This window comes from Callospermophilus lateralis, chromosome 10 (assembly GCF_048772815.1).
Source record: "Callospermophilus lateralis isolate mCalLat2 chromosome 10, mCalLat2.hap1, whole genome shotgun sequence".
NCBI classification, from domain to species: domain Eukaryota; kingdom Metazoa; phylum Chordata; class Mammalia; order Rodentia; family Sciuridae; genus Callospermophilus; species Callospermophilus lateralis.
The window spans coordinates 13,130,744-13,152,676 of record NC_135314.1 but is presented as its reverse complement, the minus strand read 5'-3'; the positions used below and the strand labels follow the sequence as shown (position 1 = coordinate 13,152,676).

The window sequence follows — 21,933 nt, the reverse complement described above, 5'->3', positions numbered from 1 at the left end:
ATTAAATTTCTAGTTCTCTTTTTAAAAAACAAATAAATGATATGAGAAATTATTTAACAATTTAGCTTCAGAAAAGCAATGTAATATGCACAATAATAAATACATTAATCCTGCTTAAAAAGTTAAATTTATTATAGAATCCCCCCAAAAGTCAAGATACTTTCTATTTTGTTGTTGCTGTTGCTGTTGTTTATTTGTATTTGCAACACACAACACAATGACTTAAAATTTTTCAGCACATGGTCTATGACAAAAAAAAAAAAATGTCAATGGGTAGCTGAAAAAGGCTACCAGACACCATGCATTTCTCTCCAAAGTCGCATATGTTCTAAACAAGAATCCTGGACAAAAGCAGACTTTCATCATGCCTATGTACCTGTGACTCTTTTAGTATTCACTGATAGCAAGGAGCAGAAATGGCAGGATATCTCCAGTCAGCACACATTTGGGTTCAGCTACTATAGAATCAAATGGAAGCTCCTTCCTTCTTTACCAATTCCTCCAATGCGTGCATAAAGTGTAGTGGGACATAATTTAGATTTATCTCTGTCTCAGGTGTCGAGTTATCCTCTTCTAATAGGTCTTGTTGATTTTATGTGAATGAAATTTTAATGAGTTTAATAAACTATTAATAACCAAACAACAAAAAAAATAACTTTTCAAGTCTGAATATCCTTGTTTCCACCAATTCTTTATCATCAACTCAAAATTGAGAAAGGAAAGAAGAAGTGCATGACTCGTTTAGTCCCTCTGATCTATCCACGCACATTTTTGAGGGGTGGGTACCAGGGATTGAACTCAGGTCACTCAACCACTGAACCACAACCCCAGCCCTAATGCCATTCCTGCACCTGCAAGGCATTGGAAAGAGTAAATGTGATAGTTAGTATAAAAAAGAAAGAGCTGAGGGTGGAGCACCCAACTTTATCTTACACTGTTTTACATTTGCATCTATAAAATTCATTTGGGATGAAAAAGGGAACCATGGAGCAAATGTGGTTTATAACTGAAAAATGAACATGTGTTTTATGGAAAGTTTAAAATATAAATTAAGGATAATTCCAAAATTGAAAAGGAAGAGAAGAGAGGAAAAGAAGGAGGGAAGGAAGACTTTCTTATATTTAAGAATGGAAACAATACACAACAAAATTTAAAGTGAAATACCTATTATCATAGCTTACATGTCCTATGTAATCATGTCATGGGTGTTCAATTTACAATATGTAGAATGATAGTTGGCATTCAAAACAGAATAGGAATCTCATCTTAAAGATCCATGAACGCTTCAGGGAATCCTGACAGAGGAACAAAATTATCTCAGTTATGAGGCTTGTTTTGCAATAAATAAAGATATTCATGATGTTGTCTGAGGCACATGAGTGAGATAATGTGACCATGCACTGCTTGTGGTTTTCCCCACCCAGCACCCACGGTTTATAAAAGGCAGGTGGCATACAATGACATCCAGACTCAAGACACCTACATCCTGATCCTGAACTAAACGTTCCACTCCTGACAGCATGAGCTGCTACTATGGCAACTACTATGGTGGGCTGGGCTACGGCTATGGTGGCCTAGGCTGTGGCTATGGCTGTGGCTATGGTGGCTATGGCTATGGTGGCTATGGTGGCTATGGTGGCTATGGTTATGGATGCTGCCGCCCACTCTGCTACAGAAGATACTATTCCTATGGCTTCTACTGAAGCATTTCCTTAGCTGCTGAGCCTATTGGCTGTCATGTTCTGTCTTACTGGAATCATCTCCAACTTTCTTCACATGAAAAATGTTAAATGTCTTCAACAGTATCAACTATACACCAAAGTGTCTGATAAAAATGAATGAAATCAGCCACCTGTTTTGATTAATTCTTATCTCATCTCTTAGATTGAATGATAGTTTGGAGAAATGTGTTTTTTTTTAATAATTATAACACTGCAAAAAATGTGGTTGAATTTGACTGTCCACTTCTATACAAACATCCATATTATTAAATAAACTGTATTTCATTTGAAATATTGTTACAATAGTTTTCATTTGTCCCATCAGTGGAGCATGTCCATTTGTATATTTGGATATGATTAATCATGTGTGGGGGGTTTATAGAAATGAGAGAGAAAGAGTATGCCTGAATTCTTCTGTGGTCATTATGAATCCCAAAATTAATAGTATAAATAAGTCTTTTCTAAGAGATCATACAAAATTTCTTTATATATATATATCTTTATATCACTCCTAAAATTACCCTTCTTTGTAAAGTTTTTTGGATGGCTTTTTTTTATACAGTAGTGTATGTACACAACATGAGATCATTTTAAAATCTTTCTGTTTAATGTTTCATTTCACTTGCACCACCAGTGGTTGTAATATATCATCTATACCTCTGTCTTTGTGAAAGTATCTCAAATTAATTGTTCATGTGTTTGCATTGAGAGATAAATATGTATGAAATACATAAATCTCTCTATATAGATATGTATATGTACATATGTAGACATCTATATCCATCTCTATATTGATATTGATATCTATGTTTGTATCTGTATCTATATCTCCTCCCTAAAAAATGACTGAAAACTTTATCAAAATTGAAAATATGTGCACTAATAATGGCATTATGGATTATCACCATGACAACTAAATTGTATTTCAAAACATGTAAACTTATTTTTGTATTTAGGAAAAATTAGCAAGTACGTATAGCAAGATAATTTATCAAAACCATGAGCTACTTTCCAAGTATCAAATTAGCATCAGGGTATTTTATTTTTCATCTCAAAATCCGGTCTTATGCAATGTATGCACCTATATAGGCTAATTTACTTTATAATCAAATTCTTTGCATTCTTAAAGTGGTTATGTTTCACCTGGGGAACAAACTGACAGCATTAAATGGAACGTCTGGTGGGGAAAGTAAGAAATAATGGGGTGAATATTGTGAGGACAGAGAAATTTGGTGAAGGTGAGAAATTGGCAGGCCTAGGAGCCAGGCAAGACGGGGCTGTGACAGAGAGTAGGCGGATTCAAAGTCCGCTTTTAATTTTTCAAGCCCGGCAAACCATATTTTGAGGCATTCAAAGACATAATCTGACAGAATGTGCTGGAAAAATACTGACTAGAGCCAGGTGTCTCCTTGAGATATTTTAGAAATTGGAAGTCACGGGGCTCCATTTCCTAAGACACAAAACAGAATCATTTCAAATGAGATTGAAAAATAATAAAAACTGTGTTTGTATCAAGACAATGATAAAATCATCACCAGAAGATTAAAATGCTTAACAGAAGGATACAAAAGGCATCATTTATAGACAAGACCAAAAGAAGTAAGTGGACCCTAATCAAAATTCAGAGCCTAATTTTGCATCAGTCCTTGTTTGAATTGGGCCAGTCACACATTTTCTAATAGTCCAAGAGCAAAACCAGTAACAGCAACACTAGTTTATAAGGTAAAATATAGTATTGCTCTGGATCCTCTAAAATTTTCATAGAAAATGTTGAACTTATGGACTCTCTTGGAAATATGCAAAAGAGGCAAGAGATAACATCAGCCATAACTGGAACTTGCACCAAAACTGGAAAAATGAACCAATCATCAAATTAAAATTGAAGTTCTTTTTCTAAAAAGCAAATTAATAATGTAGTAAATTATTTAACAAATTTTCCTTCAGAAAAGGAATGTAATATGCCTATTACTAAATGCATCAATCCTGCTTAAGAAACTTGATTTATTGGTCAGTTTCAAAAAATAAAATATTTGCTATCTTTTTTTGGCAACACACAATGCAATGACTTAAAATTTATTGGCATATTGTTTATGAAAAATAAATATCAATTAGTAGGTGAAAGACACAAGCAGATCTATGTGAATTTCTCTCAGAAGTCTCAAATGATCTGCAGGAGAACCTTGGGAAAAGCAGGTTTTCATTATGTGTATGTACCTGTGACTCTTTTCAGTGTTCAGTGACAGCAAGGAGAACAACTGGTGAGAGTTGTGAGTCAGAGGACTTTTGAGTTCAGCAAAATTAAAATCAGACTGAAGTCTCCTTACCAGTTCCTCCAATGTCTACATTAAGAGTGGTGGAACCTAATTTAGATTTGTCTCTGACTAGCTAAGGTGTTGATCTATCTTCTTATTATAGTTTTAGTTTATTTGTTATTAATTGAATATTAATAAATTTATAAATTATTGATAAGGAAACAAAAAAAATTGTTCCATGACTGATTATCCTTGTTTACACCAATGTTTAACCATCAGCTAAAATTTGAGGAAGCAAAGAAGGAGCTCATGGTTCATTTGGTCCCTCTGTTCTATCCATGCACTTTTACAGAAACATGACATTCCTGCATCTGCATGGCATTTTAAAGAGTAAATGTGACAACTATTATAAAACATGAAGAATTGAGAATATAGCATCCAACTTACCTTAGGGTGCTTTAGCATTTGTAACATTCGTGGTGGATGAAAAAGGGAATCATGGAGAAAATGTGGTTTCTAAATAAAACATGAACATGTGTTTTTTGAAAGTTGAAAATATAAATTAAGTTCACAAGAAAAAAATGAAAAGAAAGTAGAAAGAAGGATGGAAGGAAGGAAGGAAATTCTTCTATTAAGAATGGATGAAACAAAACAATAATCCAAGTGAAATACCTACTTTCATAATTTACACAGTACTACATAATCATATCATAGGTTCTCAATTAACTATATAAAAAAAGAGACAAGCATTCAAAATAGACCAAGAATTTCATTTTAAAGGCCCATAAATGAATTGCAGAATCCTGACGTAGGAACAAAATTATCTCAGTTATGAGGCTTGTTTTGCAATAAGTAAAGATGTTCACGATGTTGTCTGAGGCACATGAGTGAGATAATGTGACCATGCACTGCCTGTGGTTTTCCCCACCCAGCACCCATGGCATATAAAAGGCAGGTGGCAGACAGTGACATCCAGACTCAAGACACCTACATCTTGATCCTGAACTGAACACTCCACTCCTGACAGCATGAGCTGCTACTATGGCAACTACTATGGAGGCCTGGGCTATGGCTATGGTGGCCTAGGCTGTGGCTATGGCTGTGGCTATGGTGGCCTAGGCTATGGCTATGGTGGCTATGGTGGCTATGGTTATGGATGCTGCCGCCCACTCTGCTACAGAAGATACTATTCCTATGGCTTCTACTGAGGCATTTCCTCAGCTGCTGAGCTACTGGCTGTCATGTCTTGTCTTACTGTAATCATCTCCAACTTTCTTCACATGAAAAATGTTAAATGTCTTCAAAAATACCAACTCCAAACTCTCTGAGAAAAATGAATGAAATCAGCACACCTGTTTTAATTTATCTTAACCTTTGATTGTGTAATTGTTAGAGAAACGTTTTCATTTCATAATTACCTTTATACACTATATAAATTGTGATCAGATTTGAATCACAATATGTAAAAGATACATATTATGAAATAAATTGTATTTCACTGGAAACGTTGCTGTCTTACAATTCTATTGAAATGTGTCCATTTGTGTGTGTGAGTGTGTATTGGTACATGTGCTTGTGATTAGTCTTATGTGTTCATAGAAATGCTAGAGAGAGAGAGACAAAGAGTGAAGGAGAATCTTACAGTTACTTTGTGGTCATTAGGAGTTTAAATTAATGTACAAATATTAAGTCTTTCAGGGATCATACAAATTCTATTTTATTTATCTTTTAAGAGCCTCTAAAATTACCCTTTGATTTTAAGCTTTTTAAAATTTATATAATATACGATAGTTTTTATACAACATGAGATCATTTAAAAATATTTGTATTTATAGATTTGTGTCATTTGCACCATCAGTGGTGAGAATATATCATCTATAGCTCAGCCTCAGTGAAAGAATCTCAAATTAAATGTGTGTATACAATGACACATAGATGTTTAGATGTGTGTATTTATATAGAGAGATATGTGTATGTAAATATGTATACATAAGTATATATGAACATCTATCTTTATCAATATCTTGATATCTATATCTGCATTTGTAAATACAGCTCCTCCCTAAAAAATAACTGCAGACTTTATCATATTGAAAATGTGTGCAATGAAATGACCTAATGTGTTATCATCATGGCAACTCCATAGTATTTCAAAATAAATAATTTCAAAATAAATAATAATTTCTTCTCTTAGGGAAAATTGGGCACCATGAATAGTAAGATAAATTAATCAAACCATGAGCTGTTTCCTCATAATCAAATTAGCAGTAGTTTATTTTCATTTTTATTCCAAAGTTGAGTGAGTCTTCATCAAATGAACAGGACTCCATTTGCTAATTTTCTCAGAATCAAATTCTTTGCACACTTAAAGCCATTATGTTTCACTTGGGAAACAAACTGGCGGCATTAAGTGCAAAGAAATACTAGTGGGGAAAATAAGGAATAAGGGGAGAACATTCTAAGGATGGAGAATATGAGTGAAGTGGTGAAATTGGCCATTCTAGGACACAGGCAGGATGGTGTGGTGACACAGAGGGACCAACAGAATTTTGAGTCCATAAATTTTTCATACTGGCAAACCATAGTTAGAAACATACAAAGACACAGTCTGACAAGAATGTGCTTCGAAAATACTGACCTTAACAGAGCCAGGTTTGTCCTTGTGATATTGTAGAAATTGGAAGTCACAGGGGTCCATTTCCTAAGACACAAAGCAGAATCATTTCAAATGAGATTTAAAAAATAATACAAGTTGTATTCCTATCAAGGAGATGAGAAAATCATCACTAGAATTAAGAAGAACCATCTTTATCAGAGGAGACAAAAGAGCATCCACTGCAGTCTAGACCAAAAGAGGTAAATGGACCCTAACCAATATTCAGAGCTTAATTTTGCATTAATACTTGCTTTAATTGGGTCACTCAGACATTTTCTAACAGTTCAAGAACAGAGGCAACAATACAATTCTCTAAGGTGAAACATAATACTGTTCTGAATCTTCTAGGATTTTAATAGACAAGTTTGAACTCATGGACTCCCATGGAAATATGCACAAAAAGCAACAGATAACAAAAGCCACATATTGGAACTTGTACTAAACTTGTAGAAATGAACCAAGAATTAAATTAAATTTCTAGTTTGCTTTTAAAAAGGCAAATGAATGAAACAGTCAATTATTTAACAAACTTAATTTCAGAGAAACAATGTAATGTAACTAATACTAAATATACTAAACCCGCTGACAAAACATGATTTATAGTCCAATTTCAAAAGGAAGAGAACTGCAGTCTTGTCTTGTTTTTGTAACACACAATACAAAATAATACTGAAAGTATCATTGGCACATTGTCAATGAAAAATAAATGTAAATGGGTAGCTGAAAGAAGCTAGCAGACCTATGAATTTCTCTCAGAAGTCACAAGTGATTTGAATGAGAACCTAAGGGTGATGGAAAGCAAGTTTTTGACATATCTACACACCTGTAGAAATATTCAGGGTGCAGTGCAAGCAAGGAGCAGAACTGGCAGAATTTGTGAGTCAGAGGTCTTTTGGGTTCAGCAATTATAAAATAAGAGTGGAAGCTCCTTCCTTCTTACCAATTCTCCAACGTCTGCAGTAAGAATGATGGAACATAATTTAGATTTTTCTATGTCTCAGATGTTGATTTATCCTCTTATAACAGGTCTAATTTATTTTACGTAAATTGAACTTCATAGAATAATTAACTATTGATATTCAAGCAAAAACATCTTTGCAAGAGTGAGTATCCTGTTTCCACCAATACTTCATCATAAGCTAAAAATTGAGGAAGCAAATAAGGAGTGCATGGCTCATTGTTTCCCTCTGTTCTGTCCATTCACTTTTTAAAGATATTTTTTAGATTGTCGATGGGCTTTTATTTTATTAATTTATTTATATGTGGTGCTGAGAATCAAACCCAGTGCATCAAACATGCTAGGCAAGCTCTCTGCCACTGAGCCACAACTCCAGCACTATCCGCGCACTTTTTAAAAGACATGACATTCCTGTACCTCCATGGTATTTCAAAGAATGAATGTGACACTTATTACAAAACACTAAGAGTTGAGGTTGGAGCACCAAATTTTACTTTTCAGTGCTTTACTCTTGTATCTATTATCATCATTTGGGATAAAAAAGGAACCACGGAGCAAATGTGGTTTATAACTGGAAAATTAACATGTGTTTTCTGGAAAGCTTGAAATAAAAATTAAGGATAATTTCAAAGAAGAAGAGAAAAGAAGGAGAAGAGAGGAATCGAAGGAAGGAAGGAAGGAAGGTAGGCAGGGAAGAAGGAAGGAAAATCTCATCTTCTATTCAAGAATGGAAACAAAACAAAAATCAAATTGAAATACCTGTTTTCATAACTTACATGGTCCTATATAATCATATCATAGGTATTCAATTAACTATATGTAGAACAACACTTGGCATTCAAAATAGAACAGGAATTTCATCTTTAAAAGTCCATGAATAGATCATGGAATTCTGACATAGGAACAAAATTATCTCAGTTATGAGGTTTGTTTTGCAATAAGTCAACATATTCATGATGTTGTCTGAGGCACATGAGTGAGATAATGTGACCATGCACTGTCTGTGGTTTTCCCCACCCAGCACCCATGGCATATAAAAGGCAGGTGGCAGACAGTGACATCCAGACTCAAGACACCTACATCCTGATCCTGAACTGAACACTCCACTCCTGACAGCATGAGCTGCTACTATGGCAACTACTGTGGTGGGCTGGGCTATGGCTATGGTGGCTATGGCTATGGTGGCCTAGGCTATGGCTATGGTGGCTATGGTGGCTATGGTTATGGATGCTGCCGCCCACTCTGCTATAGAAGATACTATTCCTATGGCTTCTACTGAGGCATTTCCTCAGCAACTGAGCCTGCTGGCTGTTACATCATGTCTTGCAGGAATCATCTCCAACTTTCTTCATATGAAAAATGTTAAATGCTTTCAACATACCAACTATACACCAAAGTGTCTGAGAAAAATGAATGAAATGATATCAACTACCTGATTCATCCTTATCGCTTGAATTGTGTGATTGGAGAAATGTTTATTCTTGATAATTACACAGCGTGTGAAATGTGATGAAATTTGTCAACTTCTATGTTAAATACCTTATAGTAAATAAAGTGTTACATTGGAAATATTACATTGATACAATTGTTTTTATTCGTCTCCATCATGGAAGCATGTCCATTTGCGCATTTGGATGTGATTAATCAGGTGCAGGGGCTTAATGGAAATATGAGAGAGAAAAAAAGTATGACAAATCTTTCCTGTGGTCAGTAGGGATCCAAAAATTAATATTGCATGAGTATTAATTCTAAAAGATCATACACAATCTGTTTTTATATATGTCTCTTCATATCTTCTAAAATCACCCTTTGTAAGTTTTTTAGATGTTTTTTTTTATATATAATAATGTGAGTATATAACATGAGATCATTTTTAAATCTTTCTTTTAAAGTTTTGTGTTGTTTGTCCTGCCAGTGGTTACATTATATCATCTATAGCTCAGCCTCTGTGAAAGTGACTCAAAGTGATTGTTTGCACTTTTTACAGTGGTGGATAAAAGTGTATATCTATATCTATCTATCTATATGTAGGTATATAGATATAGATATGCATAGATATATGTATGTACAAATGTATGTATACCCATTGATATGTATCTATATCAATATTGATATCTATATATGTATCTGTATCTTTATCTTCTCCCCTCAAAATGACTCAGACTTTATGCTATTGAAAATGTGTACATTGAAATGACATTATTGTTTGTCATCATGACAACTAAATAGTATTTCAAAATATATGAATTTATTTTCTATTTTAAAAAAAATTAGGTTCCATTCATAACAAGGTAAACTTATCAAAACCATGAGTTGCATTTTAAGTATCATATTAGCAGGAGGTTATTTTCTTTTTCATCCCAAACTCTAGTCCTCATTAAATGTACAAGCCTACATAGGCTAATTTTACCTATATTCAAATTCTTTGCACTCTTAAATTGGTTATGTTTCACTTGGAAAACAAACTGAAAGCATTAAGTTCAAGGAAATGCTAGTGAGAGAAATAAGGAATAAGAGAACATTCTGAAGAAGGAGAAAATGGGTGAAGGGGTGAAATTGGTGGTTCTAAGAGCCAGGGAGGACAGTGCTGTGACACAGAGTAACCAGCAGAGTTTTGAGTCCACTTTTAATTTTTCAGGACTGGCAAACCATAGTCAGAGATACACAAAGACACAATCAGACAAGAATGTGCTTGGAGAATACTGAATTTAACAGAACTAGGTTTCTCCTTGGAGATATTTTAGAAATTGAAAGTCACAGGGGTCCATTTCCTAAGACACAAACAGAATCATTTCAAATGAGATAAAAAATATAATACATCTGTGCTCATGTCTAAGTGATGAGAAAATCATCACAATTAAGAAACATCTTTAACAGAAAAGACAAATGAGCATCTACTACAGACTAGATCAAAAGAGATAAATGGACCTTAACCAAAATTCAGAACCTATTTTTTCATTAATTCTCATTTGAATTGGGTCAGTCAGACATTTTCTAATAGTCCACTAGCAGCACCAACAGCACTAGTGTCTGCAGTGAAACATAATATTGTTTGAACCTTCTAGGATTTGAATAGACAAGGTTGAACTTATGGACTCCCTTGGAAATATGCAAAACAGGCAAAAGATGACATCATCCACATATCAGAATTTGTAATTAAATTGGGCAAATGAATCTAGAATCAAATTAATATACAAGTTTACTTTTAAAAGAAGCAAGTGAATGACATGGTAAATTATTTAACAAATTCAGCTTCACAAAGGTAATGTAATTTCCCTAATACTAAATGTATTAAATCTGCTCAAAAAGCATATTTATTGTCCAATTTCAAAAGAAAAAAAAACCCTGCTTTTCTTTTCTTATACAACATACAATACAATGACTTAAAAGTTATTGGCACGTGTTCTATGACAAATGAATGTCAATTGGCAGCTGGAAGAGGCTGGCAGAACTATGTGAAACTCCCTCAGAAGTCTCAACTGAATGAGAAGCATGTGGAAAGGCAGGTTTTTGTCATGACAATGCATCTATGATTATTTTCAGTGTTTGGTGACATCAATGAGCAGAACTGACAGGACTTGAGACATCAGAGGACATTTGGGTTCTACAACTGTAAAACAGGAGAAGTTCCTCCATCCCGACCAATTCTTCCAATGTCTACATTTCGAGGGGTGGAACATAATTTAGATTTACTTTGGACTCAACTCATAGAGTTGTCCTGTTACAGTAGGTATAATTTATTATATAAAAATTATTTTTTAATAAATTTTATTGAAAATTTCTATTAAAAAAAAAAACATCTTTCTATGATTGAGTAACCTGTTTCTACCAATACTCATGATCAAGAAAAAATGAGGAAACAAAGAAGGAATGCATGGATTATTTGGTCCCTCTGACCTATCCGTACACCTTTTAAGTGACATTTCAGTCTTTCATCTCCAAAACACTTCTAAGAGCAAATGTGACAGCTATTAAAAAGTTAAAGCCTTGCACATTGGCACAGGTCTATAATCCCTGGGACTCAAGAGTCTGTGGTAGGGGGATCCCAAGTTTAAAGCCAATCGCAGCATCTTAGAGAGGCTCAAAGCAACATGGAAAGACCCTGTCACAAAGTAAAAAATAAAAATGGCTAGGGATGTGACTCTGTGGCTAAGCACTCCTCATTTCTTTACTCAGTACCCCATCCCAAATAAGAGTCAAAGATTGGGGACCCAACTTTACCTTGGGGTGATTTACACTTGTAGCTATAAACTTTATTTGGGATAAGGAAGTGGAAAATTGAACAAATATAATTTCCAACTGTCAAATGGCCATTTAATTTCTGGAATGTTTGAAATGCATGTCAAGTTTAATTTCACGAGAAAGAAGAATAGGAAAGAAAGAAATGGAGAGAGAAAGAAAAAAGGAAGGAAGGAAAAACACTTTCCTTCTTTTGAAACATGGCAACAACACAAAACAAAATAAAATGGAAATACTTATTTTTATGATTTACATCATGTAATCAAATCATACAGATTCTATTAATTAAATATAAAAGAGACATTGCATTTAAAATAGAACAAGAATTTCATTTAAATAAATAAATGAATCATGGATACCTTACATAAGAGCAAAATTATCTCAGTTATGAGGCTTGTTTTTGCAATAAGTAAAGATACACATGACTTTGTTTGAAGCACAATAGTGAGATAATATGACTATGCCCTGCCTGTGGTTTTCCCCACCCAGCACCCATGGTATATAAATGGCAGGTGGCAGACAGTGCCATCTAGACTCAAGACACCTACATCCTTATCCTGCACTGAACTTTCCACTCCTGACAGCATGAGCTGCTACTATGGCAACTATTATGGTGGGCTGGGCTATGGCTATGGTGGCCTAGGCTGTGGCTATGGCTGTGGCTATGGTGGCTATGGTGGATATGGTGGATATGGTGGATATGGTGGCTATGGTTATGGATGCTGCCGTCCACTCTGCTACAGAAGATGCTGGTCCTATGGCTTCTACTGAGATATTTCCTCACCTGCTGAGCCTATTGGCTCTAACCTCCTGTCTCACTAGAATCAATTCCAAATTTCTTCATATGAGGAATGTTTGAATGTCTTCAACAATACCAACTCTATGCCAAACTATCTGAGATAATTGCATGAAATCAGCATGACTGTTTTAATTCATCATTACCTCTTAGATTGAATGATAATTTGGAGAAATGTTTTTCCTTTGATAATATCATTAAAACATTTTGTAAATGTAATCAAATTGGACTCTTGATTTTTCTGTAAAAAAACATATTATGAAATAAACTATATTTCACTGGAAATATGGGTGTGTTACAATTCTCTTAAATTATCTCCATTGGTGTAATATGTGTATTTCTGTAATTGCATGTGTTCACTAGGGGTATAAAATTTAATGATGTAAAAATATTAATTCTTTTTAGAGATCAGACAACATCTGTTTTTATATATCTTGTCATGTCAACTAAAATTACCCTTTGTACTTTTTTGAAATTGCTATCTTATACAAAACTTTTTTTATTTTACACCAACCTATTTTAACCATATCTGTATTTATATGCTTTATGTTGTTAGTACAATCAGTGATCAGATTAGATCATCTATAGCTCTGCCTCTGTGAAAAGAATCTCAAAATATCTATGTGTGTGTAGTGTACAGCAACATATCTCCTTCCCTAAATAATGACTACAGGATTCCTCATATTGATAATGTCTGCAGTAATAATTGTGTTCTGGATTACCATGAGGGCAACCAAATAGCATTTGAACATATATCAATTTACACTTGTCTTTAAAAAATAGATGCATTAGGCATAGAAAGGTGCATTTAATAAAAATATAAGCCATTTTCTCAGTATCTAAATAGCATTCATTTGTTTTCCTTTTCACCTCACAGTCTGGTCTTTATTCAGTGTATGCTACACTGAATACATATACTAAATTTCTCCAGAATCGAATTCTTTCCACTCTTATTAAAGTGGATACTTTTCATTTGGGAAACTCAAACTGACAGCATTAAATGCAATGAAGTGCTGATGGAAAAGTAAGGAATATGGAAAACAATATTTTGAAGATGGAAAATGTTTTTAAAAGTTGGGTAAAATTCTACCATTCTCCATTCTTGGAGCCAGACAAGAGGCTTCTCTGACACAGTGTAATCAACAGAAATCTGAGTCCATTTTCAAATCTTTAGGGCTGGCAATCATAGTTGGAGATGAAAAAAAGACACAATTTGACAAGCATGTGCTAGGAGAATGCTGACTTCAAAAGATCCAGCTTTCTCCTTGAGATAGTTGGAAATTTTGAAGTCTCAGGGGTCCATTTCCTAAGATATAAAGCAGAATCATTTCAAAAGGAAATTTTTTTTAAAAAATTGTGTTTATATCAAGGTGATGAGAAAACCATTGCTGGAATTAAGGGAAAAAATATCCTTAAAAGAAGGGGAAAACAAAGAGTAATTCCTCTTTCCTATAGGGAAAAGAGGTAAACAGACCCTAACCAAAATTTAGAGTCTAATTTTGTGTTAGGTCTTGTTTGAATTCGATCAACCATATATTTTCTAACAGTCCAAGAGTAACAACAACAAAACTCTCTAAGGTTAAATAAATATTGTTCTGGACCTTCTAAATTTTTAATTAAAAAGGTTGAGCTATGGACTCCTGTGAAAATATGCAAAAGAAGCAACAGGTAACAAAAGCAAGCATATCAGAGCCACATATTTGAGCTTGTACTAAAATTGGAGGAATGCACCAAACAATCAAATTTAAATTCTAGTTCTTTTCAATAAGCAAATAAATAATGTTAAAGAATTAAATACATTTACCTTCAGAAACAAATATATGTATAATACTAAATTTAGTATATCTGACCAAAAATATGACTTATTGTCCAATTTCAAAAGGAAGAAACTGTTTTCTTTTGCAACACTTGCATTTTCTCCATGGTCCTCTTGCCACTTGTAACATGCCATGATATGGACAAAAATCCCTTGTAATCAGAAAAAACACAGAGACGATCATAAATGTCACACAATACAATGATTATTAAATTACTGGCACAAAGTTTATGACAAATGTCAATTGGTAAGTGAAAGAGGCTGGCAGACCCATGTGAATCTCTATCAGAAATATCAAATCATCTAAATGAGAACCTTGGGCAAAAGCAGGTTTTCATCATGTCTATGCACCTGTGAATATTTTCAGTGTTTAGTGACGGTGAGTAGCAGAACTGGCAGGATTTGTAAGTCAGAGGATGTTTTACAGTAATATAAAATAAGAGGGAAGCTCTGGTCTTCCTTACCAGTTCCTCTAATGCCTACATTTAGTGTTGTGGAACATAGTTTATATTTGTCTCTGACAGTCTAAGGGTTGAGCTATTCTCTTAAAATAGTTCTAATGTCTTTTAGGTAAATATAATTTCATTGAACATTAATATCAAACAAAAAAACATCTTTCCATGATTGAGCATCCTTGTTTACACTCATACTTCATCAGCAGCTAAAAACTGAGGAAGCAAAGACAAAGCACATGCCTCATTTTGTCCATCTGACCTATCCATACATTTTTGAGACATGTCCTTTCTGTAACTGCATGGCACTTATAAAATGAAGTACCTATTTAAAAAAAAAAAAGTGTAGGGTAGGACACCCAACTTTAATTTAGAGCATTTTACACTTGACCCATGATGTTTACTTGGAATGATGAAGAAAATCATGGAGTAAAAAATATTTCTAAGTGGAAAATGTTAATTTATTTGCTGGACAGTTTAAAATACATTAACACAAATTTCACAAGAAGAATAAAATATGAAATGAAAGGAAAGAAGGAAGGAAGGAAGGAAGGAAGGAAGGAAGGAAGAAAGGAAGGAGGAAAGAAGAAAGTAGGAAAACAGAGAGTGGGAAGGAGGGAGAAAACATGGGAGGGAAAGAGGATGGGAGGGAGGAAGGGAGGAAGAAAGAAAGGAAGAAAGGAAAATCTTTTTCTTCCATTGAAGAATTGAAACAACCCAAAACAAAAAATAAAAAGGAAATACCTACTTCCGTAATTTACATGGAACTATATAATCACATTGTAAGCATTAAACTCACTAAATGTAGAACAATACATGGTCTTCAATATAGAGCTAGAATTTCATTTTAAAGGCCCATAAACAGATGACAGAATCCTGACATAGGAAGAAAATTATCTCAGTTATGAGGCTTGTTTTTGAAATAAATCAAGAAACTCATGACATTGTCTGAGGCACATGAGTGAGATAATATGACCAGGCACTGTTTGTGGTTTTCCCCACCCAGCACCCATATAAAAGGCAGGTGGCAGACAGTGACATCCAGACTCAAGACACCTACATCCGGATCCTGAACTGAACACTCCACTCCTGACAGCATGAGCTGCTACTATGGCAACTACTATGGAGGGCTGGGCTATGGCTATGGTGGCCTAGGCTGTGGCTATGGCTGTGGCTATGGTGGCTATGGCTATGGTGGCCTAGGCTGTGGCTATGGTGGCTATGGTGGCTATGGTTATGGATGCTGCCGTCCACTCTGCTACAGAAGATACTATTCCTATGGCTTCTACTGAGGCATTTCCTCAGCTCCTGAGCCTACTGGCTTTCAAATCCTTTCTTACAGGAATCATCTCCAACGTTCTTCACATGAAAAATGTTAAATGCCTTCAACAATACCAACTATACACCAAAGTATCTAAGAAAAATGAAATGAAATCAACTACCTGATTCATCCTTATCTCTTGAATTCTGTGATTGTAGAAATGTTTACTCTTGATAAATTTACAGTACATGTAATATGATCATATTTGTCAAGTTCTGAATAAAATGTCCTCATATTGAATAAAGTATTGCATAGGAAATATTACTTCAATACAATTGTTTTTATTTGTCTCCATCAATGAAGCATGTCCATTTATGTATTTTGATGTGATTAATTATGTGCAGGGGTTTTAATGGAAATATGAGAGAGAGAAGGAATATGGCAGATTTTTCCTGTGGTCAGTAGGGATCCAAAACTTAATGTTGTATGAGTATTAATTCTAAAAGATCATACACAACCTGTTTTTATATTTATCTTTTCATATCTTCTAAAACTACCCTTTGTAAGTTTTTCATATTTTTTATATACAATAATGTTTGTATATAACATGAGATCACTTTAAAATTTGTCTATTTAAAGTTTTGTGTTGTTTGTCCTACCAGTGGTTGGATTATATCATCTATAGTTCAGCCTCTGTGAAAGTGTCTCAAAGTAATTGTTTGTGCTTTTTACAGTGATGGATAAAACTGTATATATATGTGTGTGTGTGTGTGTGTGTGTGTGTGTGTGTGTACATATATATATATATATATATATATATGTATCTGTATCAATATTGATATTTATATCTGTATCTATATCTTCTCCCCACAAAATAACTCAGACTTTATCATATGGAAAATGTGGGCACTGAAATTTCATTATTGATTGTCATCATGGCAACTAGTTAGTATTTCAAAATTTATGAATTTATTTTCTTTTTAAAAATATAAGTTCTATTCATAGCAAGATAAGCTTATCAAAACAATTAGTTTCATTTTAAGTATCAAATTAGCAGTAAATTATTTTCTTTTTCATTCTAAATTCTGGTCATCATCAAATGTAATTGCCTACATAGGCTAATTTTCCCTGGATTCAAATTTTTTGCACTCTTAAATTGGTTCTCTTTCACTTGGAAAACAAACTGACAGCAGTAAGTGCAAGGAATTGCTGGTGGGGAAAATAAAAAATAAGGGGAGGACATTCTAAAGAAGGAGAAAATGGGTGAAGGGGTGAAATTGGCCATTCTAGGAGCCAGGCAGGACAGTGCTGTGACACAGAGTAACCAGCAGAGTTTTGAGTCCACTATTAATTTTTCGTGGCTGGCAAACCATAGTTGGAGATATACAAAGATATAATCTGACAAGAATGTGCTTGGAGAGTACTGACTGTAACAGAGCCAGGTTTCTCCTGGAGATATTTTAGAAATTGAAAGTCACAGGGGTCCATTTCCTAAGACACAAACAGAATCATTTCAAATGAGATAAAAAATATAATACAACTGTGCTCATGTCTAGGTGATGAGAAAATCATCACAATTAAGAACCATCTTTAACAGAAAAGTCAAATGAGCATCTACTACAGACTAGACCAAAAGAGATAAATGGACCTTAACCAAAATTCAGAACCTATTCTTTCATTAATTCTCGTTTGAGTTGGGTCAGTCAGACATTTTCTAATAGTCCACTAGCAGCACCAACAGCACTAGTGTCTACAGTGAAACATAATATTGTTTGAACCTTCTAGGATTTGAATAGACAAGGTTGAACTTATGGACTCCCTTGGAAATATGCAAAACAGGCAAAAGATGACATCATCCACATATCAGACTTTGTAATTAAATTGGGCAAATGAATCTAGAATCACATTAGTATTCTAGTTTACTTGTAAAAAATGCAAATAAATGATATCTGCTCAAGAAACATATTTATTGTCCAATTTCAAAAGAAAAAAAAACCCTGCTTTTCTTTTCTTATACAACATACAATACAATGACTTAAAAGTTATTGGCACGTGTTCTATGACAAATGAATGTCAATTGGCAGCTGGAAGAGGCTGGCAGAACTATGTGAAACTCCCTCAGAAGTCTCAACTGAATGAGAAGCATGTGGAAAGGCAGGTTTTTGTCATGACAATGCATCTATGATTATTTTCAGTGTTTGGTGACATCAATGAGCAGAACTGACAGGACTTGAGACATCAGAGGATATTTGGGTTCAACAACTGTAAAACAGGAGAAGTTCCTCCATCCCGACCAAGTCTTCCAATGTCTACATTTCGAGGGGTGAAATATAATTCAGTTTTATTTTAGACTCTAACTCATAGAGTTATCCTTGAACAGGTATGATTTATTATATGAAAATTATATCTTAATAAATTTTATTGAATATTAATTTCAAACAAAAAACATCTTTCTATGATTCGGTAACCTTGTTTCCACCAATACCTCATCATCAGGAAAAACTGAGGAAACAAAGAAGGATCACATCATTTATTTGGTCCCTCTGCCTTATTCGTACACCTATTAAGTGACATGACATTTGTTCATTTGCTAGATACTTGTAAGACCAAATGTGACAGCTGTTAAAAACAATAAAGCCTTGTACATTGCCTCTGGGGCTCAGGATTCTGTGGTAGGGGGATTTCAAGTTCAAAGTCAGTGGCAGCAACTTAGAGAGGCCCTAAGCACCATAGAAAGACCCTGTCACAAAGTAAAAAATAAAAATGGCTAGGGAGGTGGCTCAGTGGTTAAGCACTCCTCATTTCATTACTTAGTACCTCACCGCAAATAAGAGTCAAAGATTGAGGACCCAACTTTACTTTGGGGTGATTTACACTTGTATCTATGAACTTTATTCGGGATAAAGAAGAGGAAAATTGAACAAATATAATTTCCAACTGTCAAATGATCATTTATTTTCTGGAATGTTTGAAATGTATGTCAAGATTAATTTCACAAGAAGAATAGAAAAGAGAGAAATGGAGAGAGAAAGAAAGAAGGAAGGAAGGAAAGAAAAGCTTTCCTTTTTTGAAACATGAGAACAACACAAAATATAATAAAAATAAAATATTTATTTTCATGATTTATATCAAATCATATAATCAAATAATACATATTCTATTAACTAAATATAAAAGGAGGCATTGCATTCAAATAGAACAAGTATTTCATTTAAATATATAAATGGATCAAGGAATCCTTAAGTAAGAACAAAGTATCTCAATTATGAGGCTTGTTTTGCAATAAGTCAAAATATTAATGATGTTATTTGAAGCACAGTAGTGAGATAATATGACCATGCAATGCCTGTGGTTTTCCCCACCCAGCACCCATGGTGTATAAAAGGCAGGTGGTGGACAATGACATCCAGACACAAGACACCTACATCCTAATCCTGAACTGAACGTTCCACTCCTGACAGCATGAGCTGCTACTATGGCAACTACTATGGTGGGCTGGGCTATGGCTATGGTGGCCTAGGCTGTGGCTATGTTGGCTATGGCGGTGGCTATGGTGGCTATGGTTATGGATGCTGCCGTCCACTCTGCTACAGAAGATGCTGGTCCTATGGCTTCTACTGAGATATTTCCTCACCTGCTGAGCCTATTGGCTCTAACCTCCTGTCTCACTAGAATCAATTCCAATTTTTTTTCATATGAGGAATGTTTGAATGTCTTCAACAATACCAACTCTATGCCAAACTATCTGAGATAATTGAATGAAATCAGCATGACTGTTTTAATTCATCATTACCTCTTAGATTGAATGATAGTTTGGAGAAATATTTTTCCTTTGATTATATCATTATAACACTATATAAATGTGATCAAACTGGACTCTTGGTTTTTGTGTAAAAAACATATTATGAAATAAACTATATTTCACTGGAAATATGGGTGTATTACGATTTTATTAAATTGTCTCCATTCGTGGGACATGTGTATTTCTGTAATTGTGTGTGTAGTCATATATGTGGTGTGTTTTTTTAGAGATGGAGGAGGAGGGCAATATAAAAGTGTCAGAACACTTTTGTGGTCATTAGAGGTCTAAAATTTAATGATATAAAATATTAATTCTTCCTCAGAGATGATACAACATCTGTTTTTATATATCATTTAATGTTTCCTAAAATTACCCTTTGTACTTTTTTGAAATATTTATATTCTACAATTTTTTTATTTCACACCAGCCTATTTTAACCATCTGTATTTATATGCCTATGTTGTTAGTACCATCAGTGATCAGATTAGATCATCTATAGCTCTGCCTCTGTGAAAAGAATCTCAGAGTATCTATGTGTGTGTGGTGTACAGCAACATATCTTCTCCCTAAATAACAACTACAGGCTTTTTCATAAGCATAATGTCTTCAGTAATAATTGTCCTCTGGATTACCATGATGGAGACCAAAGAGCATTTGAATATATATCAATTTACTCTTGTCTTTAGAAAAAATACATGCATTAGGGATAAGTTTATCAAAAACATAAGCTATTTTCTCAGTGTCAAAATAGCATTAATTTGTTTTCCTTTTCATCCCACAGTCTGGTCTTCATCCAGTGTATATATCTACATATGCTAATTTTTTATAGAATCAAATTCTTTCCACTCTTATTAAAGTGGATACTTTTCATTTGGGAAACTCAAACTGACAGCATTAAATGCAATGAAGTGCTGATGGGAAAAGTAAGGAATATGGAAACCAACATTTTGAAGATGGAAAATGTTTTTAAAAGTTGGATGAAATTCTACCATTCTCCATTCTTGGAGCCAGGGAAGAGGCTTTACTGACACAGAGTAATCAACAGAAATCTGAGTCCATTTTCAACTTTTTAGGGCTGGCAATCATAGTTGGAGATGAAAAAAGACACAATTTGACAAGCATGTGCTGGGAGAATGCTGACTTCAAAAGATCCAGCTTTCTCCGTGAGATATTTGGAAATTTTGAAGTCACAGGGGTCCATTTCCTAAGACATGAAGCAGAATCACTTCAAAAGGAAATTTTTTTAAAAAATTGTGTTTATATCAAGGTGATGAGAAAACCATTGCTGGAATTAAGGGGAAAAAATATCCTTAAAAGAAGGAGAAAAAAGAGCAATTCCTCTTTCCTATAGGGAAAAGAGGTAAACAGACCCTAACCAAATTCAGAGCATAATTTTGTGTTAGGTCTTGTTTGAATTCGATCAACCATATATTTTCTAACAGTCCAAGAGCAACAACAACAAAACTCACTAAGGTGAAATAAATATTGTTCTGGACCTTCTAAAATTTTAATAAAAAAGGTTGAGCTTATGGATTCCTGTGGAAATATGCAAAAGAGGCAACAGGTAACAAAAGCAAGCATATCAGAGCCACATATTGGAGCTTGTACTAAAATTGGAGGAATCAACCAAACAATCAAATTTAAATTATAGTTCTCTTCCATAAGCAAATGAATAATGTGTTAAAGAATTGAATACATTTACCTTCAGAAGCAAATATATGCATAATACTAAATTTAATATACCTGACCAAAAATATGACTTATTGTCCAATTTCAAAAGGAAGAAACTTTGTTTTCTTTTGCAACACTTGCATTTTCTCCATGGTCCTCTTGCCACTTGTAGTATGTCATGATATGGACAAAAAAAAAAAAAAAACCCTAGTAATCAGAAAAAACACAGAGACGATCATAAATGTCACACAATACAATGATTATTAAATTACTGGCACAAAGTTTATGACAAATGTCAATTGGTAAGTG

The 21,933-nt window shown here is 34.1% G+C and overlaps 5 protein-coding genes across 5 annotated transcripts; all 5 read left to right on the top strand.

Annotated features, from left to right (window-relative positions):
* Positions 1-1,520: 1,520 nt before the first annotated feature.
* LOC143408774 (keratin-associated protein 20-2-like) lies at positions 1,521-1,703 on the top strand. Its single transcript, XM_076868647.1, has one exon. The coding sequence runs from the start codon at positions 1,521-1,523 to the stop codon at positions 1,701-1,703; it is 183 nt and encodes a 60-aa protein (XP_076724762.1).
* A 3,298-nt stretch (positions 1,704-5,001) lies between these two features.
* LOC143408773 (keratin-associated protein 20-1-like) lies at positions 5,002-5,181 on the top strand. The gene has a single exon (XM_076868646.1). It carries the CDS (start codon positions 5,002-5,004, stop codon positions 5,179-5,181), a length of 180 nt encoding a protein of 59 aa, XP_076724761.1.
* A 3,523-nt stretch (positions 5,182-8,704) lies between these two features.
* LOC143408772 (keratin-associated protein 20-2-like) lies at positions 8,705-8,866 on the top strand. Its single transcript, XM_076868644.1, has one exon. It carries the CDS (start codon positions 8,705-8,707, stop codon positions 8,864-8,866), a length of 162 nt encoding a protein of 53 aa, XP_076724759.1.
* Positions 8,867-12,411: 3,545 nt separating this feature from the next.
* Positions 12,412-12,597, top strand: LOC143408771 (keratin-associated protein 20-2-like). Its single transcript, XM_076868643.1, has one exon. It carries the CDS (start codon positions 12,412-12,414, stop codon positions 12,595-12,597), a length of 186 nt encoding a protein of 61 aa, XP_076724758.1.
* Positions 12,598-19,613: 7,016 nt separating this feature from the next.
* LOC143408770 (keratin-associated protein 20-2-like) lies at positions 19,614-19,772 on the top strand. Its single transcript, XM_076868642.1, has one exon. It carries the CDS (start codon positions 19,614-19,616, stop codon positions 19,770-19,772), a length of 159 nt encoding a protein of 52 aa, XP_076724757.1.
* The last annotated feature ends 2,161 nt before the right edge of the window (positions 19,773-21,933 follow it).